The sequence below is a fragment of the Cydia splendana genome, chromosome 1 (genome assembly GCF_910591565.1).
Source record: "Cydia splendana chromosome 1, ilCydSple1.2, whole genome shotgun sequence".
Taxonomy (NCBI): Eukaryota; Metazoa; Arthropoda; class Insecta; order Lepidoptera; family Tortricidae; genus Cydia; species Cydia splendana.
Window position 1 is genome coordinate 25,079,017 of NC_085960.1, and position 27,416 is coordinate 25,106,432.

Consider the following 27,416-nt stretch of genomic DNA (forward strand, 5'->3'; position numbering starts at 1 on the left):
AGAGTAGGGGGCATTAAATTGCTCGTTGTTTATGGAGTTAGAAAAACATATTACTGATCACGACTTAAATGTCACCCTGTATATAATTTCATACAAAAAAAAATCTAACGATAGTACCTACTCGCTGTTTATAGAAGAGTTTTATATTTTAATAACATGATTCTAAAGCTTGGGCAGTAGTGACTAATTTTGTTTGCGTTAAACAGACTGGCCAGCGGAGTTATTCCAACCGCATACCGAGCGGGTGAGTTTATGTACTAAGTTGAAACGTTGAAACAACAGTTAAGTGGTGGCTCTCTTCTCGTGGCCACAGTAACATTGGTTCACCTACGAAAAACGGTCGATTCGCCTGCTAATAGGAATGTCCGCACACCCAAACAGCCGTAGAGGCGGGAAAATCGCATTTAGTTCGATCCGTGCTACTGAGCGGACGCGCACTTTTGTTTTAGTATTCGGTTTTTAAATACAGTTTTGCGAACATAGCGGATTAACAAGGTAAAAGAAACAATTGCTTTCTAAATTTTAAGAGCTTAGAAATATCCACCGATTTCATAAAATAAAATAATTTAGAATTGGTAAAAGCAGATCATTAGGTACTGCTTCTGTTAGTGACATTTGTGTGCTGCTGTGTTTACAAAAATTTTAATGATTGAAGGAAGAAGTGATAAAAACTGAAATATACCATATTATTTTCTTATAAGTAAATAGATTGTACTCTTACATCATGTCATGCTTCAAGGATATCAAGATACCTATATAAGATCAATTCAAACCTAAACCTTAGAAGCGAATATAGAAATATTTATCAGATATATATATTGTTAATTTTTGTATTGTATTAATGCAAGTACAATTATTCTTGTATGAAATGTCGGTTACCTATTCGTTTTGAAAATAGGAACTATAAATCTATAATATGCATATCCCAATTCGTAGGTAGCTACATAATAAAATTATCGTTACCATAAAAACACTTTAAAAATAAACTGATTATTTTTAAAATAAACTAATTAACTGACTTGACAAATACAAAATACAGCTTCATACAGCCAAGCTTTCAAATCAGCCAGTAGCTGACCATAGTGACAATAATAGTGACCTTACTAACTTCTACCAACCGCCTCAGTTAAATGGTAGACCTATAAACAATTAAACATTAACAACTACAAAGGCTGTTCTTTTTTGTTTTTGTAAGATACAAAGGCTGTTATGGCCGCGTTTGCTTGCAATAAAATAGGTACTTATACGTAGGTATATATAAATACATCACAGATACATAGATTACATAGTAGGTATCTATTACATAGAACGTCCGTTACTGATAGCGTTTTCTATGTTTGTATGTATGTTGACGACCTAATTAATAATTATGCACGATGCTATATTATTGTCCCGCTTAAGCTTTTGTCCCTTAGGTACTTATGAAATAGAATTTTGCCATTCTAGTAGATTGAGAAGTATTTTGCTAACTTAGTAGAATGAGAGAGAGACTAGGTACTGTAAAATGGGGTGAGTAGGTGCAAAACTGACATTCAAACCTCGATAACATTTTATTTTTACATATATATGCAAACTGAATGTTTGTATTTTAGTTTTTATTTTATTTTGGGTAGGTCCATTTCATAACTTTGACGATAAACAGGAAATCCCACCTCACCCCGTAGTCCCTCGTATTTGGGGTGAGTTGGGTTTTCATACAAAGGTGATTTTGGAAGATTGTTGGATCGGTTTTTTTTTATTATGAGTATTACTATAGCTCCATTTTAAATTGGAATACATTATTTTTGTAGCCTTAAAATCCCATCTCACCCCCTTTCATCCCTTCTCTCCCCATTCATAACCCAACTCTCCCCGCGAAACGTACTCACCCCATTTTACGGTAACGAAAAAAATCCGTTTAGTTATAGAATTAGAAATTTTGTATATAAACTTGGTAAAACGTTTACTCGCTTTCTCTTTGTAAGGTGTATTCGGGTATTACCGAATGTCGGATAATTCCGAAATTCAGATGAAAATCACCCTTAATTCCATCATAATAAAAGTCTCTTTCGGAATTATCCGACAGTTTTCGACATTCGGAATTACCCGAGTAAACCTTATTACAATTCTTAGCAACGAAAATTACTGCAAGACAAAGGTATGTTACTTGAATGTAAAATTTCATTTTATTTCGGAGTGTCGTTTTAAATTACTCTTAATTAATCTAACGTTTGTTAAATATAACCTAATACCTTTAAACGAGCAATTCTTGTTTATTTATATATATATTTCGGCGATCTCTGAAACGGCTCTAACGATTCCGATGGAATTTGCTATATGGGGTTTTTCGGGGGCGATAAATCGATCTAGCTAGGTCTTATCACTGGGAAAACGCGCAGTTTTGAGTTTTTGTATGTTTTCCGAGCAAAGCTCGATCTCCCAGATATTACACTTTTTAATAGAGGAACACAACACAATGCAAAATACCTGCATGTTAACTAAGATAATTACAACTGTCTACCTAAAACTACAGCTAGGTACACTAACAGACAGATGGTCAGCATAACATTAGAAGGCTTCGATTGGTCACCCTTCGGTTACGAAACAGTAAATACAAGATTACATTACAATCTTTGCAATACTTCACATGTACTTCACCATGTTAAATTAACTACATCATTTTAATAAATAATTTATTATAATTGGCAGAAGGCGGAAAATTTAAAAGCATGAAATGTAGCGGTTTTGTGGCAATCACAAAACGACAATCGTGACTAAGTAAATCAATTCATCCCCATAAGAATCTGCAGCGAACTAAGTTTCAGATGTAAACTGTGTTGTGTCATCTTGAATATGCGTGCCAGAATAATAAATCAAACAGAATTTAAATACAACTTTATCCTGGAAAAAAGACGGGGGTCGTATTTGGCAAATTTACAAGTCACGTCAAGTCAAGTTTGGTAAATATTCCCAGACAGTCTGCTTTCATACCCACTGTAATTTAATATGTAAGGTAAACGTCTAGTGCTCGAAATGCTAATGCCTAATAGATGACACCTTGCTGTCACCTCTATTGACAATGACTTCAAGATGACATGTATTGGGACCGCGTCGAGCACCAGTACGTTTACCTTAGTAGGATAGTAGAGTTTTGGATTTATTCTATCTTAGCGAGTTAGATTAACTGCTTAGGGTGCGTTTTTCTATTGCTGCTATAATTACAAAAAAAAGAAGGGCACCTCCTACAAAAAAAGTACATACCTACCTAATAAACATGTCTCTACAATTAGTCAAACAATTTACCTGTTTCGAGATTTTCGAGTGGTCAGATAAAGTGTACGTACGAACGGACAGCCAGGCTTTAAATTAAATAGGGTTGTCATGCTTCGGTTACGAAACCCTTAAAATGACAGGCACTGCAGGGGTCTCATAACATGTAGGGTGCGGTGCGAGACTTGGCTACCTACCTGTTTATTTGTGGGTTTTTTTAGAAGAGTCCTCATTTATCGTGTAATTTGTTTCATGAGTTTACTGTTGTTATACCTACATATATAATTTCGTAGAATTACGTGAGTTAACGTTACTGGTTTCAATTCACTAAATTTATATTTCCTGTAACATTTTTTTATAAAAATAAACTTTATGTGTCTAATGACTTCTATCTTACAATACGAAAATATTTGATCTGATAGGGTTGCGTCACGGCACGCGTGTCGCTGTGTCACGTACTTTATAGAGAACACACGCAGCAGGGTCATTTCTAGTATTCGGCCATAACCTAGTGCTAATAGTCAAGTACCTAGTCATGCAATTGAACTGACATTATTTATGTAGGTATATCGTCAGAAGAGGGATTGACTACTACGCCAGTTAAATACTTAAATAAATCCGAGCATCATAAATTGGTATTCAATTATTCATTTAAAAGTCATCATTCCCAAGAAAGATAAATTTCAAAAACCACCATTTTCGGCATGATTAGGTACACGGTTCAGTAAAAACGCCCATATTTCAAAAAAATACTTTCTGGCAGGGGAGCCCAAGAGGGGATTTTTGTGTTTACTCGAGCGCGTCAGATTAAGATATGAATGATATCTTGCTACCCCGCTACCTTAACCCCTTTTAGCCATCTATGTTGAGCCCTTGGTTGGTGGGGGGTTCAACAAATTGTTAAGCAGATTGTGGATTTGGTCATATTAGTCCAAATTAACGCTATAATTGTGCTATTACTAAATCTGATAATGATTTGCACGCATTTCCTTAATCTGACGGTTACAATGTAAAAATTAAGCGTCAAACTTGTGTTCGTCAGATTAAGAAAATGCCTACAAATAAGTGTTATATTAAGTTATAAAAAAAATATAGCATTAACGTGGACAAAAACGACCAAACCCACAAACTGCTTAACGATGTTTTAACCCTCCACCAACCTCCCGAAATTTAAAAAAAATTGTAGACGCTTTCCGGCTCGCTAAAAAAAAAAACTTTATATAACTTTTTTTCTTCTTATCATCTAATATTTCGATTCCAATAGGTCTGTATGACGCTCGAGTAAATCCCGATTTAGCATCGTGGGCTCCCCTACTATTAAAAAGTAATTGCAGGTCAAACATACTCAGAAAGTGAAAATGACTGAGATTATTGACAGATAGGATTCCTTTAGGATGTAATCGGGAAAGCGCCACGATGAAAAGGAACTTTTACATTTAAACTGTAACCAGAGTAGAGAGTGGGTAAATGGGTTAAAGCGACTGCCGTAGTGGGTTTGTGCGAGTAGCGACCTGGATACCCCATTAGCATGGGACTATTGATTTTCTACGAATGTAGCGTGCCCACCTTAGATTTACTGAGCCTAAAAACGTTGCTTACCTACTGTAGTATATGTAGTAGCTTATACTTGCCAAATTGTCGTAAAATCAGCCATTAAATTGGGAATACGCGTGTTAATACCTATAATACCTACATACATTCACGTGAATAAATACACTTTACGAACACTGTAGTTTTTAACCTTTTAGCATTAGAAACTCCGCAGAAGCAAGTGGCATAAGTAGTTATTATGAAAGCGGCGGGTTTTTATGAAATACTAGCTAGGTACTACACCGATTATTACTCATTATGTAGGTAAGTACATCAATAGATCCCCGCAAAAACCGCATCAAGTGTTGAATTTTTGATATTTATTTATTTATGGACATCGAACAGCTAAAGGATGACTGACGCTCGACCGGGCCGGGGCCGGGCCGGAGTTTCCGGCGCTTCGTTTTCTATGGAAAGTGGAAAGCACCACGTTATCACCGATCAGCCGTTATAGAAAATGACATGTCGGACGCCTCGGCCCGGTCTAGTCTAGCGTGAGTCATCCTTAATTTCGGAGAGCCAAGAAGAATACCAGTACTCGTTGTAGGTTTTTTCTGCTTCTAACGGAAATAGTACATTTCAATGCAAGTGTGGAAAGTGTGTTATTATTTACGAGTCCCGAGATGTCTTTTATGAGCCGTAGGCGAATGCCGTGTTACCAGGGAGGTTTTCGGATTATACTGAGCAACTTTTACTATGGGACCAACCCCGAAACCGCGAAAAAAAAAATTTTTCATCACACTTGCTCGGAAAAGATGTATTTACACGTAGGGCTTGCGGGCGGGAAATTGAAATTTTCGCCCTAGGGCGGAAAAAATCTTTTCCGAGCAAGTGTGATGAAAAACACTTATTTACACGTAGGGCTTGCGGGCGGGAAATTGAAATTTTCGCCCTAGGGCGGAAAAGTGTTTTATACAGAAGTTTGTTTTTATTAATTCTCCTTTTTTTCCTTACAAGTGTGATGAAAAACATTGTGTGTGCCACGGGCGGTAAAGAAATTCCGAACTCGTGAACATTTTAAGCCCTCGCTTCGCGTCGGGCTTAAAATTGACACTCGTTCGTAATTTCTTATTTCCCGCCCTTAATACACAATGTACTATTGGCTGTTTCATACATTTTGGCTGGTCCATTTACTATGGGAGGGTAATCTTTTAAAAACTCTGCGTAGAGGGCGTCACTAGCACAATCACAGGGCCTACGGCGAAACGCGAAAATCGAAAGTTCGGTTTCTGCCTTTCTATCACTCTTGCCTATTCGATCGATAGACACCTCAGACACCTGTAAACAAACCGCCTTGATACATCAATGTCATAGAGGAAACTTGTCAAAAAACTTTTTAAGGCCTAGTATGTGTAAGTTACTCTATCGTTTACTATGTGCACTAGAGCTGCACTCTGGTGGTCTGGGATTGCAGTAATACTCCCTATTATGACGTAAGTATATAAATAACATTTGCACGGCGCGTGTTATCAAAATCGTTGCAGACTTTTCTTGGTCTAATTCTAATAGGTTCGTGTGACTCCAGCGATGCCTAACTAAATAAGTAGAGTCGGACCAAAAAAAAGTCTGCAGCGGATTTGATAGCCCACGCAGTGCAAGTGTCATTAATACGTCATAATTTCATAGAAGTTTGACGTTTAAAATAACACTTGCACTGCGTGGGCTATCAAATCCGCTGCAGAGTATTCTTGGTCTGACTCTAGGCCAGTGGTGGGCAAACATTCTTCATGGGGGGCCAGAAAGTTTAGAAAATTTAAGTGGAGGGCCAGAATTGTAGCCAAAATTTATTATGATTTGTGATAAATTGATAATCGTGGGCCAATGCCACATACTAATTATTTCATAGGACCGGCGGCGGGCCGGATAATATCCATTCGCGGGTCAAAGATGGCCCGCGGGCCGTACTTTGCCCACCACTGCTCTAGGCGCTTCCTAAAACTAACGTTGGTTTTCTTTGTTTCAGATACGATGTGGCTAGATAGGTTATTAATACTTTGCGCTATTCAAATAGCGTTTCTTATAATTTGGTAAGTTTCTAAATACATACATATAACTTATAACTAACTATTAATACCTAATAACTAATTAATAAGCGTGAATACTTATAATACCTACGTAAATATTTACTTGTTTAGTAGGTAAAAAAATCCCGTTAAACAAATGTTACTAAAGTACTTAAAGTAGGTAAGTTAACCTTACTAAATATAGCCCCTGCTCGCGTGATGTCGTTAAACTGCCTCCTCTTTAGCACTCCTATACTAACTTTCAACCCCCATTTCATAGAAGATTAATTCTTAGGATGGAACTGGAAGGTATCTTATATCAATATTAAATTATCTGTGTGCCATATTTTTACTTGCGTGCGTTTTTGAGTAAAAAACATCCAAAACATATCTAAACATGTCTTCCTCATTTATAATATTAGTAATTTCGGCTGCTTAAGTATCCTCTGGGGAAGAAGGGCAGTACGTAGTAACAACTTAATGAGAGCAGTCGAAAGGGAAAGTCGAGGGTAGGAGAAAGAGAGGAAACCCAAGAAGTGATGCTGCATACATCGATCAAGTGAAGGAGAAAGTGAACGTCGTGTCATGCCTGGGTATAGTGGGTATTGCTCTTAAATTTATGATGATGATTGAAACATCTCTGTTGTTGTTGAGATTGATCTAAGCCAGGCCTACCTAATTAATCAGCACCCATTTGTCTTCATAATTAGCCTCTGGTACAATGCCTTAAGGGCCTATTTTAGAATTAAGCTAGTTATTAATTTCTTTTAGTTAATACCACTGTATATTATATCTTGTTTGTAAATAAATGATTAATAGCCTCTTAATTCCAAGCGGCTGATCAGATAATGCCTAATTGATCGAACGATCTTCCGATGACGTCTTGGCTTGGATGTTGACTTGATGACTATATGGACATATCGACGTGTACCTACACGATTAGGTATTAGTTCATGGTTTCATTTGGTTAAACACAATAGGATTATAATCAACACTGCACCGCTATTAATTAATAAATCTTAATTAGGTCGGCAACTCGCTTGGCACTCTATGGCTAAAAGCTAAAGTCATGCACTAGTTCTAAAGTTAAACTACCCTCAAAAGCACCTATACGGTCATATTACTTACGGTGGAAATTACATTGAATGAAAAGAAAAACATGCCTTTATAAATATCACAGAGTTGAGTGAGGAAATAAAACGTTTGTGGAAAAATATGTTCGGTTATACAATTGCAATAAAAGCTGTCGTCATTTGCATCAGAAAAAAAAACAGGAATGGAAGAATCTACGATTGAGAAAAAAACAGGATGAGCCCATTTGTACTTATTACTCAGGAATGGGAAATTTTGTGGCTCGCGGGTCTAACAATTTGGAGGCCCCTACTCTAGCTTAATTTACTCGATGAAGATTACGATAAGTAGATAATAGTCTTATGTTTGATGTTATAAATAAATAATAATAAATATTATAGGGACATTCTTACACAAATTACCTAAGTCCCACGGTAAGCTTAAGAAAGCTTGTGTTGTGGGTACTCAGACAACGATATACATAATATACAAATACATAGAAAACATCCATGACTCAGAAACAAATATCTGTGTTCATCACACAAATAAAGGCTCCTTACCGGGATTCGAACCCAGGACCATCGGCTTCATAGGCAGGGTCACTACCCACTAGGCCAGACCGGTCGTGTTATGATTCCTTAATTACCATAATAAGATAAGAATCCAGCTAATGCGATAAATATTATATGTAAGTTTGTATGTTTTAATATTTGGAGATATTTGTTCCTTTATCACGCAAAAATGGAATTCGATGAAATTTGGAACAGCCAATGTATAATCTGGAAAAGGACATATGATACATTTTATTCCAGTATTCATTGCCTAAAGGGGTGTAATGGGGGTTGGAACTTAGTATGGGGTTTGGGGGTACTAAGAGGGATGGTTGGGAGGGTGTAGGGCTCAGTTTAATGACATCTAAGCGGACAAAATCGTTGGCAGACGCTAATATTGAAATAGCCATGCGTTACCCTCACCATGGCCGCCCCTAATAGGCTATGTCAGAAATATCCACGTATAATGCCGGTTGTACCACCAATACAACCCGCTGCTTTTTTAAAAATCTTCTACCGGCCCGGCATATCAATTAGCATGCTATGCAATAAAAAAACTGTGTCCACGATAGCTTCACTCACCTCATCCATTAACTTGTGTAATGTTTATCTAACAATATATGTAGATTGTAGATAGCAGCAGAAATATAGGTAGCTGATTTAAAATTAAAACCGGACAAGTGCGAGTCGGACTCGCCCACCGAGGGTTCCGTACTTTTTAGTAAGTATTTGTTGTTATAGTTAGCGGCAACAAAAATACATAATCTGAGAAAATTAAATATCAACGGTTCATGAGATGCAATGGTGACAGACAGGCGGATGGACAGACAGACAGACAGACAGACGGGCAGTGGAGTCTTAGTAATAGGGTCCCATTTTTACCCTTTGGGTACGGAGCCCTAAAAAGCAGCGGGTTGTATTGATGATACAACCGCGCTACCTTGCACTTTTGACATTAGCATGTTCGCAGTGTCGCGGCCGACGACTACAAATGGGCGTGCGACAACGGCAAGTGTCTCAAGACACGCCATGACCCCAAGAACAAGGAATCCGCCCTGAGCTTGGAGGCTTGCAAAATGTTCTGCAACGAATATGGTAACCCATCCTTTTAAATTATGCCACCTACTGGCAATGCTGCAGGATGATTATGGATGAATTTATCCACGTGATAAAAAATAACTGTCACTATATACACACCACGGGATTTTATCACGCTGTCACGTAAACGAACGACCATCGTATACGTACTGGAATATGTACTGGTCTGAAAAAGATCATAGGTTTTCTTGCAACTAGCGAAACCCGTCATAATACGAGTATTACTAATTAGTACATTGTAACTACGTTCGATATATGTTCCTTCATATATGAATTTCCAATACACTTCTCAATTTAGTTAAAAATAAGGTCAGTGTCTAGACTAAACCACAAATAGAGTCTAGAATAGCACTATTTTCAGGTCTCCTTTGGCCAAGGCCCACCGGCGACACGGATCTCGGTAACTTCCTCTCCAAGATCAACCTGAACAGTATCGAGATGAAGATCGAACGGCATGGTGGTACTGACAAACTGATGCAGGCAGCTTTTCAGGTATCTATTTACCGATCATAATTATCTGAGATTGATGAAACTATGTGGAAGATCAAATTACTTCCGCGCCGCGCTTCTGCCACATAATTTTGTGGGCCTACCGCGAACATGAAAAATCCAGATTTCGTTTTCTATGTAGGTACCTATCTCTCTATCGCTCGATAAGGGCGATAAGGAAATTTCATTTTTCTATAGTTTTTATTTTTTTAAGTGGGTAATATACTATTACTATTACCTACGTAGGTGTTCTAGGTATGACGTCTACACGTCCATAATTGCGCCTAAGTATTATTTAATGATTAATTGATGATTGTTAATAAGTCATTAATTAATAGTGTGACTATTGCTGTTGGAAACTATTATACGATTTTCAGCTTGCTGGGAATGAATTCTTATTTGATTGGCCTACTTGTGGAAATGAATTAGGTAATATAAAAGTATAAAATATCTTTTTACAGAGATTTCTCAGTATTGTGGCTCTAGCTATACCCAAAGATGCGAAACCGAAAACCAAAGGCAAGGTGTTAGATGTACATCTTATCAACGAGGATCCCGATAACAGCGGTTCGTATAGTTTACATTCATCATAATCATAATAGCCTTTATTGCCGAAACTAAAACAGTATTACATTACATTTATAAACAAATTTACTTATAAACTAACACATTGTATTGTTCGGATTAGTGTTCAGCGTGTCTTCTGACACATAGGCCTCTCCCAGCTGTTTCCATTCCGTTCTATTAATGGCTGTCCTGGTCCAGGTGGCGCCCCTATAGACTTGATATCATCTATCCACCTTTTAATTGGTCTACCTCTTTTTCTGTTACCGTCTCGTCGTTGTCAGTCTGTAATTATTTTGGTCCATTTTTTCTTACTATCCCGTGTCATATGTCCTGTTCATTGCCATTTTAATATTCTTACTTTCTTAATTACGTCTTCTACTTTTGTTTTCGCTCTTATTTCTTCTGCTCTTCTACGATCTTTTAATGTGATGTTCATCATACTTCTTTCTATTCCTCTTTGGCAGGTTCTAAGCTTTTGGAGATGTTTCTGAGTCAGTGCCCAAGTTTGGCAACCACAGGTTATACATGGTAGGATACACAAGTTAAAAACTTTTTACTTGGCTAACATTGGAAAGTGCTTACTCTTCTCTTAAGTATCTCCTTAAGCGACCAGAATCTTTTGCAAGCACTTATTGATACTCTTCTCTCTACTTCTAAAGTCGTCTGGTCTCTGAATGATATAATTTTTCCTAGGTAAGTATAGTTCTGTACATATTCAATATTTTCATTATCTACTACTATGGTCCTTTCTTCTCTGTTTATCATTATGTTCGTTTTTGATTTATTTATGGTAAGTCCGACTATTCTGCTTGCCTCTGTCAGCTGTTGTACCATGTGTTGGAGCGTTTGAGCGTTGTCTGTTACCAGGACTAAATCGTCAGCAAACCTCAAGTGGTTAAGTGTCCAGCCGTTAATATTTATGCCAAGTGTATCCCATTGAAGGTCTCTGAATATGTCCTCCAGTAAGGCAGAAAATAGTTTAGGTGACAATGGGTCTCCTTGTCTTACCCCCTTAGCTATTGGAAACTCTTCGCCAACTGTTTCTAATTTTATTTGTGTTGTGCTATTCGAATATATGTTTTTAATTAAGCGTATGTATTTTTTTGGCACTCCTTGCTGGATTAGAGCTTTCCAAAGCGAACCATGATTGATCGAATCGAATGCTTTGCTATAGTCTACAAATGCAATGTACAAAGCCTTTCCGTATTCTTGGCATTTTTCTATAAGTTGCTTTATAACATGCATATAATCGACAGTTGAGAATCCCGCTCTAAAGCCCGCTAATTGTTCCATGGGTTATTGTTCGTCCAGTATACTTTCTATTATATTTTTTCTACTCGTCGACTATAATTCTTGAATTAAGATTTCTTATACCAAACTGCAATTGGGTATTTTTAATGTGTGGGCTCCCAACTCAACTATAATATTCATATCGATACAGTTTAGTCAACTATAATGAAATTGACCAATCACAGCTCGCCGCGATCAAGAGGACGAAACAAAACCATAGCTCAAATTAATTATTTATTTCTGGTTGTATAATAGAAACAATTGGTTCATAAGTCAGAAACACGCATGTGACACCCTTAATATAACAACATCCATTGACTACGAAAACCACTTAGCGTTGCTTGTTAGTCTCCATAGGCTACGGTGGCCAAAATCAAGAAAAAACTGTCTAAAAATTGAATTTAGCGCGGAGCAAGTACCAGGGCCTCATGAGTTACGAGAAGGTGTCGTTGACCAACCCGCCGTGGGGCGCGGGGCGCGGCGGCCGGGTCGCGTACGAATATGAAGGACATGAAGGTATCGCGGCTGCTCGCGTATCTTAGCTGTATACTTTTGGTTTGTTTACCTAAATGATTCTATTAGTTTAAAGTATTATTTTTGTTGACGCGTAGAAAAAGTATTTTATACAATAGTGATGTAATCAAGCTTTTCAATCTCGTACCTTACTTAGACAACTCAGCAAGCTTCGTTGTCTAAACACGGTACTCGACTGAAAAGCTCTCTATTATATCACGTTTGTATAAAATACTATAGCAGCAATTTAGAAAACACTTTGTAGATGTTAGACATAAGGCTTATAGGCCTATAGTTTTCAATCGTTCTTCTGTCTCCTTTTTTATGTAGTAATATAATGACGCTCTTGGTCCATTGAGATGGTAGAACTTCCGAACTTAAAACGGTGTTGTATATATCTGTCAGTTTTCTCAAGTTTTCCGGAATAGTTATAGAAAGTTTAATCATCTCATTTGTTATCTGGTTGGTCCCGATGCCTTGAGTGCTAACCGGTTTTTCTACTTCTGACTTAAGAAATGGTGGTATGAACTCGGTCTCGTCGTCTACTACATGTAGATTGATACTAGGGATCGGGGTGCTATCTTCTGCCGCGTAGAGATTCTTATAGAAATCAGTTCTTTGCTGTTTGAATTATATTATTTCTTGTCCTTTCTTGCTTTCCTGTTTTATTTTTAAGATTTGGTATCCATTGTTTTGTTTGTGTCAATTCTTTTAAGGCTTTTTTAAGTTCTCCTCAAGTCTTTTTAATATGGTGGTTTAGCACAGTTGTTCTTCTCTTCATTTGGTCCTTTTTAATAGAATTACTATTTTTTTTACTTAATTTTGCAATATCCTTAAGATTTTTTCTGTATTTTCCAAATTTTAATACCTCCTTTCTTTGTTCAATTAATAACCTGCCGGCCTAGCCAAGGTTACAATCGCTATCGCTTCGACAACGAAAAGCATTATGTCTCTCTATCACTCTTTCATATTAGTGTGACAGTGACAGTTGCGTTTCGATCGCTACGGAGCGTAAGCGATTAGCATATTGGCTGCGCGGCCTGGTCTCTGTTCCAATTTTTTCTATTTTGTTTTTTGTAGGTTTCTCGAATTATCCATAAATTTCATTTAACCGAGTGTTATATAATTCGTCTGTGTTATTTCTTGGGTTGTGTACATAAATATTGTTGCTCATGACTTTAGTTGCTGCACTGAATTTGTTTCTACTTTTTCTTGGTTCTTTATTGTCTATCGCTGCTCTTACCATTTGATGGTTGGTACTAAAGTTGAACTGGTTTAAAATGCTTATGTCTTGGAACACTTTTCTATTATTAGTTGCAATATAATCAATTTCATTCTTGTATGATCCGTCTGGCGAAACCCAGGTCCATTTATTCCTTGAATGTTTTTTGAAGAAACTATTCATGAATTACTGATTGTTTTCTTGGGCCATATTAATCATCATTTCTCCATTTTTGCTCCTGATGCCATGTCCGAATTTGCCTACTATCATTTCTTCACCAGTTCTTTGGGTTCCTATCCTGCCATTAAAGTCTCCTATCACCATAACGTTTTTACATGTATCTTGTAAGGTTGCTGAAAGCTGGTCATAGAAAATGTCCTTCCCGTGTTCATCATGTTGTTCTGTGGGAGCATACACTTGGACTATAGACCAAGTTATTTATTTTTGTATCCTGGTAAATGTATATTAAGAACCGCTATTTTATATTATACGCTAGTTTACATTATAGGTACCTATCTATATATTACAGTTTACTAACCCGATAAATATTCTGATCTCTAAGTAGTTGCTGGGAAAGAAACAAGCCAATAGAAGTATTATTGTTAAGAGTGGCCAATTGCTATAGCAGTCACCTTACGACGATTTCGGTTCGGTAGAAAATAGAAATACTATTTCAAAGATAGGATTGCCGGTTGGAAATGAGATTAAAAACTCTCAGATTATGCTTCCGACTAACAAAGGGCGGTGCCAGTACCTACTAATATCGACTTAAATAAGCCGGTGGTCCGAAATTAGCACTGTTAAGGATGACTCACGCTAGAACGGACTGGGCCCGATGTGGCTGCCGACACTTCTTTTTCTATGACAGGTGATCGGTGAGGTGGTGCTTTCATAGAAGACTGAAGTGTCGGGAAGCCTCGATCCGCGCAAGGACCGTAGTAGCGTGAACTGTGAGTTGCAAAAAAATTGTGCATAGTTAAGCACCTGTAATTATAGTCTAAAGTTAATTGATTCCATTGTGTTACGACAGTTAAGCCATTTCTATTTAAGTTAAGCATGAAAGTGTGTTAGCGTATGCTGTAGACTTATATGTGTACGAATTAAGTACAATAAATACAATACAATACAATTTACATAGTTAATTTTCGTAACACAAATGAATCAATTAAGTTAAGACTATTAATCACAGCTTCTTAACTGCGCTCAATTACGTACCTACAATTTTTTTTGCAATTCACTCGAGTCGTCCTTTAACCCTTTAAGTCGTTTATTATACATCTTCTTCTTCTTCCTCGCGTTTGTCCCGGCTTTTTGCCACAGCTCATGGGAGCCTGGGGTCCGCTTGACAACTAATCCCAGGAATTGGCGTAGGCACTAGTTTTTACGAAAGCGACTGCCATCTGACCTTCCAACCTAGAGGGTAAACTAGGCCTTGTTGGGATTAGTCCGGTTTCCTCACGATGTTTTCCTTCACCGAAAAGCAACTGGTAAATATCAAAGGATATTTCGTACATAAGTTCCGAAAAACTCATTGGTACGAGCCGGGGTTTGAACCCGCGACCTCCGGATTGAAAGTCGCACGCTCTTACCGCTAGGCCACCAGCGCTCTCTAGGCCACCAGCGCTCTCTAGGCCACCAGCGCTCTCTAGGCCACCAGCGCTCGTTTATTATACATATATGTAGGAAATGTGTTTTAAAAGAAACCGGGCTAACACCAAGGAGTTCCAGTTGGCGCTCTTGTCAAAATTAAATAGCAGTCTTCGCTTAATTTCTTAGAGCGCGTGTGGGGCCTCATTTAGACGATTCGAGTTTCATTAATTATCTCACTGTTGGGGGGGGGGGGGGGGGACTTTATTGAGACAAAAAATACAAACTAAACAATAATAAAACCAAACTACTCACTGTTTAATTCTGATTATCACATATGAATATCGAACGACCGTTGTTTCCATGAAGGAAATTTGTATTTCGTTTAAGGATCAATGATCTCTTGTTCAAATGAATCTGATTAGAATACCTAACACTGAGCGATCTCAAAATGTATAGCTTCCTACGGTCGACCGGTTCTCAAGTTGCTATTGGGGATGTTGAACTCAAATAAGCAGTCAACAACATGAGCTGTTCAAAGCGTTATTTTGAACTTTGCATATAAAATAAGTGATAAAATTTATATGTAGGTTCTTTTATAAAGTTCATAAATTTAACGACATATAATGTCGGTCTTAATGTATTTGAAACAAATTTAGGTGGTTTAATAAAAAGAGAATACTTAATGTTTACTACATCGTTTAAATGAATATCTTGGTATTATTTAAAAAGGTAAGGTATCGAATCGGAAGCATGATTTCTTTCGCTTCATATTGGAACCTCGCATACGTTGCAATTATTTATGATTTGCACGATGAATTGATTGTATTTCCTTAAGTCGTATCTCACTGAAATTTTACAACAAACATATTATGTAGACGTCAATGACATCATTTAACACGTGTACCTACCTATTTTAAAATGTTCTTAAACATATTCATTATTTAACGATTTGTTTATAGATTTTTCCTTGGACATGCGTGAAAACTACACACTGAAAATATCCGGGAACAACGATAAAGTGGCAGCCATCATAACTGGAGGGTCGTTCTTCGGAGTCCGCCATGGCCTAGAAACACTCTCTCAGCTCATTCTTTACGATGATATCAGAGATCATCTCTTAGTAAGTTATCTTATCTTTTAGGTTAATAACTGACAATATTTAGTGGGTATCTAGATACCTGTTTATGCCTAGGCATAAATCTATATGAGACACATTTTTTTATCGGCAGATAGATATACCGTTATGATACTTATATATTGCTTATCTGATATACCTATAGTATAGTATAGTAGTAACATAAGTGCAGGTGTATTAGTTTTTTTCCATGAAAGTAGTAATTTCACACTTATCACAAACCACGTAGGTACTCGTACCTACTTACGGCCCGATTCGAACTTGAAGATACGTCAAATATTACGTCTAGATAGGATATGGATTAGATATGTAAGAGTCAAAATGATTACCGATTTAACTTTAGGTAGTTTGTATTAAAATCCACATTTGTATTGTATTTGCTACAACCACATTGCCAGATTATTTTGATATTTCAATTTAATTTCACGGCTTATCGCAAGTTATATCGCCTAATAAAATTAAAACATTATCGACTCTGGAGAGGCATTCAGATTTTTAAAATGCATCGTCTTTGGATCGCGCTCACGCCTATAAAATCAAATGACATACACTGAGAGGAAATTGAATATTATATCAAATTCAATATAATCTTTGCTTCGCCTTAAAATCGAACGAAACAAAACAAAAGCGACTCTGTTCCTTTTCATAATGATTCGAATTTCATTGGAGGTAATTTGTACTAATAATAGAACCGTGGGACGCGAGAGGTTATATAATTAAGCTCGTTTTTTTTAAAAATAACTCTGTGTCCACCCAGTTGCAAAAGTGCACGGCCACTTTATGAATGAATTTTGTACTAAGTAAATTTAAAGTAGGTAGAGGAGGAATTAGAAAAATCAATGGCTCTAATATGTGGTGTCTATCAATGGCTGTAGGTGTATCCCTGCCAGAAGATTATTATACAATTTCCATGCTGATATTTGACTCTCCATTCCATAAATAACGATACTTTTGCCTAAATTGTTAATTTAAATGTATGTACCCTCAAAAATACTATAAAAATGTATACTTAGTCATGTTTTAAAAAACACATGCATTTTACTTTCCTCGTATTCGAAATGAAAAGTAGAGTGTTTAACTCGGGTGAAAGGAATCATTTCAGCCTCGGACTATTACTACCTTGGCAGAACCAAGGTTAACATTCTACTATTCTGTAAGTAAATGATTTTATTTCAGATTGTTCGTGATGTTAGCATTGTGGACAATCCGGTCTACCCATATCGAGGCCTGCTTCTCGATACATCAAGGAACTATTATACCGTGGACTCTATTAAGAGGACTATAGGTGATTTTATTATTTACCTATTTTTATTTTAGGATTTCGTGTTTACAATCAAATATTTAATAATAAGTACGCGTTCGGAGGATAGATTCGTTGCAAAGTGAGTCATGATGACGTCGACTCTTGCATAAAGAGTTAATTAAGCGTGTTTTCGTATGATATTGATAGTGGAATACTTACCATATAAAGGATGACTCACGTTAGACCGGGCCGTGTCCGGGCCGGAGCTTCCGGCGCATCGTTTTCTATGGATCGCCTGTCATATCATAGAAAAGTAAGCGCCGAAAGCTCCGGTCCGGACACGGCCGGGTCTAACCTGAGTCATCCTTTATACAATCTTTTACCAGAAGTTTATTATCCCAATAGACGCAATGGCCGCGGTGAAGTTAAACACGTTCCACTGGCATATTACGGACAGCCAGAGCTTCCCCTTCGTGTCTCAGAGGAGACCGACGCTCTCCAAATATGGCGCTTATTCTCCTTCTAAGGTACGACGTTTTATAATATTTTAGGTATATATTAGGTATTTCAGTCTTAGGGGAGCTCTTTTATTGGCATTGGTACCCAAATATCGTTGAAGGAGAAACAATAATACAAATCGGAACCTACCAAATAAATAGAAAATTTTTACGGAGAAGCCAAACATGTGAAGTGATTCCGTTTCTTTGCTCGCAAGTGTACCTACTACGTAAATGCCACTAAATATTGATTGAAAAGGTTTTAAGTTTTTTATCGGGGTGTTATTCTCACTTTACTCCCTTTTTTCCTGCATCCTTCATGGTTTCTCTTACTTATTCCTTTTATTTTTGTAAATCCCATAACCAATTCGCGTGTGGCGTATGTGGGTACGGTACAGAGCCTTGATGAAGGTGAACTGGACTCCTATATATGACAAGCGACGTTTGACGTATCGTGTTGATCTCCCGTTGATGTGGGAAAAATCATAAGTTCTCGAATACGTACAATGTCAAAATTTGACATTAGCAATCCACAGTTAGGTGACAACCAAACCAAACCGAACCACCCCACGTTCAGAGTTGAATTTTGGTTGTACGTTGTACCAAATGATATTATTCACAGTTGATCGATTCAACACTTGATAGAATCAACATGCAATAAAATCAACTGTTGATTTGACGTGGATGCGAAATATGACAGTTGTACATTTCGAATATGGCCCCTGTTCTTCATCAAAATCAACCGTTTCATAAAACCCCGTTATGTACTTCTAGGTGTACACCCCCGCGGCGATGCGCGAGGTGGTGGAGTACGGGCGCGTGCGCGGTGTGCGCGTGCTGCCCGAGTTCGACGCGCCCGCGCACGTCGGCGAGGGCTGGCAGGACACCAACCTCACAGTCTGCTTCAAGGTAACCAAGACCCCTGAACTTCTTTAGGATAAAATCTAACCCCCTTATTCATAAACGTTTACTAAAGTTGACAAGCCGATAATAATCGTTTGTTTCTTTCCATCATACCGATACGTCGGAAAGGGACAAACGATTATTATCGGCTTGTCAACTTTAGTAAACGTTTATGAATAAGGGGGTAATTTAAATTTTTCATATCTCATGCTCTGAAAGTGGGTCGTTGTTGTTCTAAAAGGTGCGCAGAAAGTGATACGTTTATGCTCTAGCGCAGAAAATTGGTGTACTCCTCTGCGTCCCCGTCCCATGAACAACTGGGTGGAAACAAAATGGAAAAATAGTGTCTTTATTTCCTCGTCTGGAACAATTGGTAATTCTTTAATTTTACAAATCCCACGTTGATCCTTTTTTTATAAAAAATGATGTAAGTAATTTGTTAAAAACAAATTATTCTTGATTTCTTTCGTTGAATTCTATTTACTCGATTTCATAAAGCGGGAACCAAAAGGAATACACCAAAAATATTTTTTTAAACCTTACGCTTGCGTAAATGAGCAAAGGCAGAATCTTATACAGCCACAGTTAAACGTTTGTACGATATTAAATTGGTTTTTAAAGTTATTTAGAACTATATTCATTAAAATAAAATAAAATACAAGATAAAAGTTTCTTATATTATTAATTAAATTGTTATTTAATATTAAAAATACTTTTATTATATTATGACGTGGTGCGGCGCACCATGGTCGCGGTGCGGTCCGGTAGTCTGTTGCGGCTTTTAGAACGAAAAAGTATAAAATTAAAAAAGTACGAGGCAATCCCGCTGATTTTCATACTATAATGAACAAATTATTTTAAAATTGTTGTAGTTTGTAAAAAAATGTGTGTTTTCGTAAATATTGCAATCTAAATGATTTTCGTTAGGGGTGATTAATCTTCACGCATGTAAAGTCTCCGATTGCAAGTAAGTCCTAAGGAAAAAATCATGGCCGTAGGTTTGTTATGTACTTCAATTACTGATTTTGCGAAATTGCCTTGTCTTGTTTGGTTTCCTCGCATTCGATATGAAAAGTAGAGTGTTTAACTCGGGTGAAAGGCACCGTTTCTGTCTCGGACTATTGGCGCTCTCACTGCGTTCGAGCGCCAAACTACCTCGACAGAAATGGGTGCCTTTCAACCCTTGGTTAACAATCTACTATTGTATGCGCTTGTTGATATGTATTTTTTTAATGAATATAACACTGGCCGAGAGGTGGGACTCCCCGATATATTTTAAAATTTTTAATAGTGTAGGTACCTTTACCTTATATAAATCTTAATTTTAATGTATTTCACTAATAATTTGTTTCTTGTGTGCTAACATACTTTTAAGTAGTACGTATTACCTAATGTTACTAACATATTTAATTATACTTTAGGTAATTTTAATTATATTGTGAATTGAATTTTATTCTGAAATAAATTATTTGAATTTGAATAAGGATAAAGTACTTTAACCTTTTCGACGCCGTGTCAAACACAAAAGCTGTCACTCGGACCCTCGGACACCACGTCACCGAAGTGTCAAAACTGAAATTGAACTTTATGCATATGCACGTAGGTCTATGTTGCTCTGTGGTTTGTGACCGATTAATCGGTCTTTGGCGTTGAACCTGCGGTGCGGATATATCGGTCATTGGCGTCCAAAAGGTTAATAAGAGGAAAAGGCTGCAGATGTTTTAGATTTCTCTAAAAACCCTTTGCTAGCCTGCTATAATATACCTACTCTGACCTTCACGGATGAACAGCTGCCAGACGCCCGGATCAAGTAATAATGATTTTATACAAAACTAATCAGAGGAGTTTCGTTGCTCCCAAAATGGCATACCTTTTTCCAGTACTGGTTCTTAGTCTGTTAGAACCGTCTTGATAAGATTTAGATGACTGTCTAGATAACAGTACCTACCTAGGAACGCACTAATAGTGCGAGATAAAAGTAAGAAGAAAATTTGGAAAAATACTTGTTTTATTAATGGATTTAAGATTTCACACTTGAATGGAACTCAGCTCAAAAAACTAATGTCTACATTGTTTTGTCGACAGGCGGAACCCTGGGCCTCGTTCTGCGTTGAGCCCCCGTGTGGTCAGCTGAACCCCACGAGGGATGAGTTGTACGAGGTGCTAGAAGACATTTACGCGGATATGTCTGGTAAAATATTATCTAATTGCCATAATTAATAAACAAAATAAAACTGGTTGATGATTAACAAGTAGGTAAGGTACCTATAATGCAACGACATTACAAGTGACCGATTATATTTTCGATCTAATCAATTAATCATAGACGGACATTATTCTGGGCCTTGCTAATTTGTAAACTAACGTTACATGCTGTATAAAATGCTCTTTTTAAATGAATACAGTGCCACTTTTTGCTGTAGCGAAAACCAATAGGGAAGTGATAAAAAAACTCAAACCTAAGCTTGAATAGCAACTGTTTATTTTCCAAGTTTAAGGAAAATTTTTCCTTACTAATTCTGCATTGTTCAATTTGCGATACGTTGTAATTCTGGATTCGTTCAACTTTAACATAATCATTCTCAATTAACCCGTTTTAGTTACGGTCCGCTCATAGCCTCATAAATAGCCTGACCTAATTAAGAAGTAGTTAAAAGGCATTATCGTAAAATTTGTTTGATAATAATTATATTCGTAATATACATCTTCTGATTAGTTTGCTTTCTTTTCCGATAATTATAAAATCGTATTTGGCTATAGATTTATGCGGCATTAGACTTATATACTTTGTATTTTTTTGTAACAACTTTTTACCATGGCGCAGTAAAAGATATTATGATTATGATTATATTATAGGTACCTAATATCGTCACTACTTTGAAAAAATCTCATATCTCGCACTGGTACTCAAAGTTAAAACGCAGTAACTCTATGCATCCCATACATAGTTAACAACATTTTTCTTTTGATTGACAGAACAAGATTCGAGTTTTATTCATAGTACCTTAGTCACGATTTCACGATATAGTATTTTTATTATATAACTTGACAAACCACTTTTCATCTCCAGAGATATTCCAACCGGACATCTTCCACATGGGCGGAGACGAGGTCAGCGAGCGCTGCTGGAATGTGTCCGAAGAAATCCAGCAGTTCATGGTCCAGCACCGCTGGAACCTGGACAAGGCCGGCTTCCTCGAGTTGTGGGACTACTTCCAGAAGAAAGCACAAGAGAAGGCGTACACGGTACCCTATTTATATTTATTCTGGAATATTCTATCGCTAAAAGTGTAGGGGATCTAGCAATTCATGATTTAGTACCTCTGTCTCTCTGGAACCTGAACAAGGCCACTGTGAGGTTATTTCTTCTGTGTTCTACTTTCAGCTGTGTAAGGCTATTTCTACAAGAAAACACTAGAGAAAGAGTTGACTGGATTTATATCTATTCTGAAATATATACCTACCTACTGTCGATAAATGTGTAAACTTAACTTAATACAGCAGTTCATGATCCGCTTCATAAGGCCGGTTTCCTCAAGCTGTGGGACTGATTACATTTATTCGGGACTATTGTATGTAGATATGGCTGAAAGTGTTGCTTATTTGTATGCCGGTTTGCATAGGTTATGCTTGATTATGAAAATAAATCGAAATTTGCGATTTCGCTGTTTCTGGTTGTTAAAAATTCGTCATTATTTTCTAATTTTTGTTTCAGGCATTTGGCAAGAAGCTGCCGCTGATCCTATGGACCAGCACGCTGACGGACTACAGCTATGTTGACAAATATCTTAACAAGAATGATTACATCATCCAAGTGAGTCACGTGTATTCAAATTAGCCTAAGAATAAGTACATAATCTAAATAGACCGCTATAACAATATTCGATTGTTCGCGTGAGGAAAAAAATACGGTGATTTAAATTACCGAATCATTATTAGGCCATTGAACGTTGGCTGACGCAATTTCGTCATTCTAATGTTGCATCACAGGCATTATATTATATTATGTCAATGCGTTAGCGCGAGATCGTAACACTTATGTGTGCATAGACAATTAACGAGACAAGCACAATAGGATATATTACGCAAAACTCTGCATAGGGGGTGCCACTACCACTATCCATCACAATCTGGGGGTCTCATATATATTATACTACTCTTTGGGGTCTACCGGGAAAAAAGAATATCTAAATTTCGTTATCTAACCTCTGTATCACTCTTGCATATTCGAGCGATAAAGAGGCAGATAACTAAATTTCGAGTTTCGCGTTTCCCGGTAGGCCCTTGTTAATAAACCGCTTTGATGCATCAATGTCATATTTTATTGTCTGTGAAAACTTGTCAAAAAACAATTTTGTATAAGGCACAGTATGTATAAGTTACTCTATGGTTTACTAGCTAGCTTAATGCTGCACTCTGGCGGCAGAACATTGCAGTAATACCCCCTATGCAACTGTAATGTCACAAATTGCAGGAGACATCATCTTCCTTCTTTCTCACACGGTATAAACTTCATTTTATCTTTTAGGTGTGGACAACAGGGGTAGACCCCCAAATCCAAGGGTTACTTTCAAAGGGGTATCGCCTCATTATGTCCAACTACGATGCGTTGTACTTAGACTGCGGGTTTGGTGCCTGGGTTGGCGCAGGTTGGTATTAAATTTTTAACAGTCCAATGCAGGGATGTTGCGGATGCAGATTTTTTGACATCCGCGGATGCGGATGCGGATATTTAAAGCCTCACATCCGCGGATGCGGATGCCGGTCCCGTTTTACCCTTTGGGTACGGAACCCTAAACAAACGAAACGTTTAGTATTTGAGCAACAATATAGGTGCGTTTTATTTAATAAACAGTAACTTGGCCGACTTTTCGGGATCTAGACGATTTCGTTATATATAATGCCTACCTACCTAGCACTTACGCCGCCGGCGCCGCCGCTAATACGTTCCTGTTACCGACTTGGTCGACATCCGCATCATGCGGATGCTCCGCATCGATTTTATGCGGATGCGGATGCAGATGCGGATGTTGAAAATAATGCGTATGTTCCGCGTATGCGGATGCGGATGCGAATATTCGCAACATCCCTGGTCCAATGTTAGACTTTATATCGTTGCAATAAGGTGCCGTAATGCAATAGATATAGAAGTTAACAGTTTGAAGATAACAGTGTCGATACCTACGGTATGCGATAATGACAAGAGTGTCCAGTAAATAATTTAAAAAAATCAGCTTACTCCTCTCAACCCCCAAATTTCCCCCTAAAATAAGAAATAAGTTGTTTTGACTTAATTACAATATTAACTGTTCCAAATTTTAGGTACCTATCTAAGTCAAACGGTCTAAGAGAAAAACGCATTTAACTGATTTGCAAGACCGAAGTGATCCCATAAGTGTTCCGTAAACAAAGTTTTGTACGGAACACTAAAAAGAAATATATTTGAGATTACGTTTTAAATTGATACTACCGCATAAAGTGCTCGATGAAAATCCTCATGTTCAAATGGGGACGACAACGATAATATGGTCGGGGTACTTGCACTAGTTTACCTCACCTCTTCTGCAGCCATCTACTAACTCTTTATATCTTCAGGGAACAACTGGTGCTCTCCCTACATCGGCTGGCAGAAAGTTTACGATAACAGCATAGCAGTCATGGCCTCAGAGAACAAGGATCTAGTTCTAGGTAAGGGTACATTGATACTGGTCTTAGCTTTAGATAGGTACCTCATTTGATAATTTGTAATAAGGATTACGTACCTATGGCCAGTTATTTCCATTATTTCTATTTCGGACCTATTAAATAAAAAAGTGTAATTTTATGCGGATTAAGCGCTGTTATAACGAAACGTTACTTGTATATTTCTGACACTGGGTATGATTACATAGGAGGTGAGGCGGCCCTGTGGTCCGAGCAGTCGGACACGGCCACGCTGGACCAGCGCCTGTGGCCGCGTGTCGCCGCGCTCGCCGAGCGGCTCTGGACGGAGCCCCCCACCACGTGGCTGGACGCCGAACACCGTATGCTGCACACGAGGTGAGCTCCCACACAATGCATGATTACACAGGAGGTAAGCGGCCCTGTGGTCGTACACTCGAGCTCTTATTTTATCAGAAAGTGTAAACAACTTTTTTTTTTCAACAGAGAACGCCTCGTCCGTATGGGAATCCAAGCAGAGTCCATCCAGCCAGAATGGTGCTATCAGAACGAAGGCTATTGCTACAGATAAGCAACAACCGTCCAAACAATACCTTGCGGCAGTATTTCTAGCGAAATATTAGTGCTGTTTATTGTATAATTTACTATCTTATGAGTCGAGATTAAATAATTCAATTACGGAAGTACCTATATAAGGTTAAGACAATTCTTAAAGAATTCTGAAAATGTATAAGATCCCAGACATTCTGTGAATTTATGAGCCATGTAAACATCTAATCTAACTTATAAAGTTGGTGCCCTTGTCATTGTTAAAAATCAAAATACGCAAGCATGAAGTCACAAACTAATCCGCCTCTTTTATGAGTTTTTGCTATTTTAAATTTGTTACTTAACATTAAGGTAGTTCGGTTTTTTATATCTTCTCAATGTTCTCATATACCTGATTTAGGTAATTATTGTTTCATAGCAAATATTTTTTTCGACATTCCATATGGCTAGTGTTTGTTCAGTTATCTCTCTCTAGTCAATCCACTCACTTGCTTTTCGAAGCTGGACTTTGGTGGTGGGGGCTTGTTAGACCGTACCTAACCCTTATTGAGAAGGAATTAAGAATTAAGATAACATTTATTTCGCATATTGAGTCACATTCAATTGATTAAATATAAATGGCAAATTCACTGATAATGTGGGATTTAGACTACAAATGCACGCTGTGCTAACTGTTAGTGATTCTACTGCCTTGGCATAAATAAGTACCTAGATAATAATTAAGAGTAGGTGCATGAAACTTCGTCTACTTAACTATTTTTTGGCGCGTACAGTGACGTGGTTTCTTTTAACACGTTTACTGGGATATAATACAATAGAACAAATCTAATACTTATTATTATATTATTGCACGTATGGTTTTTGTAACTATTGAACTTATTTCAATAAATTTATTATATACATACAACGTTTGTTTTACTTTACCTAAATTTAATTAGATCCTACACTGCACTGCACTATTAATAATTTCAAGTTTTACCGATGTTTTAGCGAAAATAACATGGGGTGAGAATGAAATTAGGAATTTTTTATTTCAGCAATATTAGCAGGTCTCCGGACGAGATATTGTTACTCGAGTCTTAAATTTACTCCAGCCTACGGCTGTCGTGAATATAATAGACTCGTACAATATTCCACTTACCCCCCACGTTGCACAATGTACTATTGTTATCAGCATCGTTACGTTATTAAAGTAAGTATTAGGCTTGTAATTGCTATTGCAACATGCGTTGCATTGCGCAGAACGATTTAATTGTTTGATTTGTATCCGCTTATATTCTCGAACAATTTTATTGTAGGTACCTATATGTTTTGTTATTGTTTGGTTTCGTATGGTAAGGGGACGATTTACACATCGAATCGTGTTTTTATTAGTCCAGCTCCGGGCTTCCAGTTCTGGTACCAAAGACCGCCGCTGTTTGCATGTGGACATTTGGATAAATTTGGAAAAAAAACACGTTTTTGCCATGTCGAACGTTTGCACTTTTTTTTCACTCACCATATACACTGCGCATATAGCCAATAGCAACTAGCGACTACCACTTGAGAGCAGTGCTCGACAGGTGTCCAACACGCCGGTTAGCGTATAATAGTGATAGGGGCTATTCATAAATTACGTCATTTCAAATTAGGGGGGGGGCCTGGACATCGGATGATGGTAGCATAACGTAGGAGGAAACGGGGTCATTCATGATTTTTTGGATGATTTTAGGGGGGGGGGGGGGGGTTCAAAAATCGTCAAAACTCGATGACGGACGGAGTTTTATGACGTCATCTTTGTTTGTATGGAAAATAAAAAAAATATGTTCAGAAACCTATCGTGTGTGGTCTTAAATGAAAGGGCATTTTGAGCCGGTTCTAAAAATATATCACATTAATATTTTTCCGTCACTTGCATTCAATTAAAATAAAAATAATTTTCAAAACATACCAAGTTTGGGCTCCTCCAGATACGAAACCGTTGGATTATTTTTTGTAAAATATAACTCAAGTAATACCCAATATCATCATATCTAACCCCAAGAAATTAATTTCGAAAATATTTAGGTTTAGTATTTATTTTTTATTTTTTATTATTACAAATTGTGATCTATCAATCTATCAATGAAACGGCCTCCTAGCCTAGTCGATAGTGACCCTGCCTATGAAGCAGGAGGTCCCAGGTTCGAATCCTGGTAAGGGCATTTATTTGTGTG

The 27,416-nt window shown here is 37.5% G+C and overlaps 1 protein-coding gene across 1 annotated transcript; it reads left to right on the forward strand.

The window, feature by feature from the left end:
- Positions 1–396: 396 nt before the first annotated feature.
- LOC134797288 (chitooligosaccharidolytic beta-N-acetylglucosaminidase) lies at positions 397–26,076 on the forward strand. Its single transcript, XM_063769518.1, has 16 exons — positions 397–495; positions 6,803–6,866; positions 9,435–9,559; positions 9,924–10,054; positions 10,513–10,618; positions 16,193–16,353; positions 17,545–17,653; positions 18,017–18,138; positions 18,883–19,017; positions 21,097–21,202; positions 22,082–22,257; positions 22,727–22,825; positions 23,540–23,660; positions 24,607–24,699; positions 24,903–25,050; positions 25,159–26,076. Exons 2-16 carry the CDS (start codon positions 6,808–6,810, stop codon positions 25,241–25,243), a joined length of 1,776 nt encoding a protein of 591 aa, XP_063625588.1. The 5' UTR covers positions 397–495; positions 6,803–6,807; the 3' UTR covers positions 25,244–26,076.
- Positions 26,077–27,416: the final 1,340 nt, after the last annotated feature.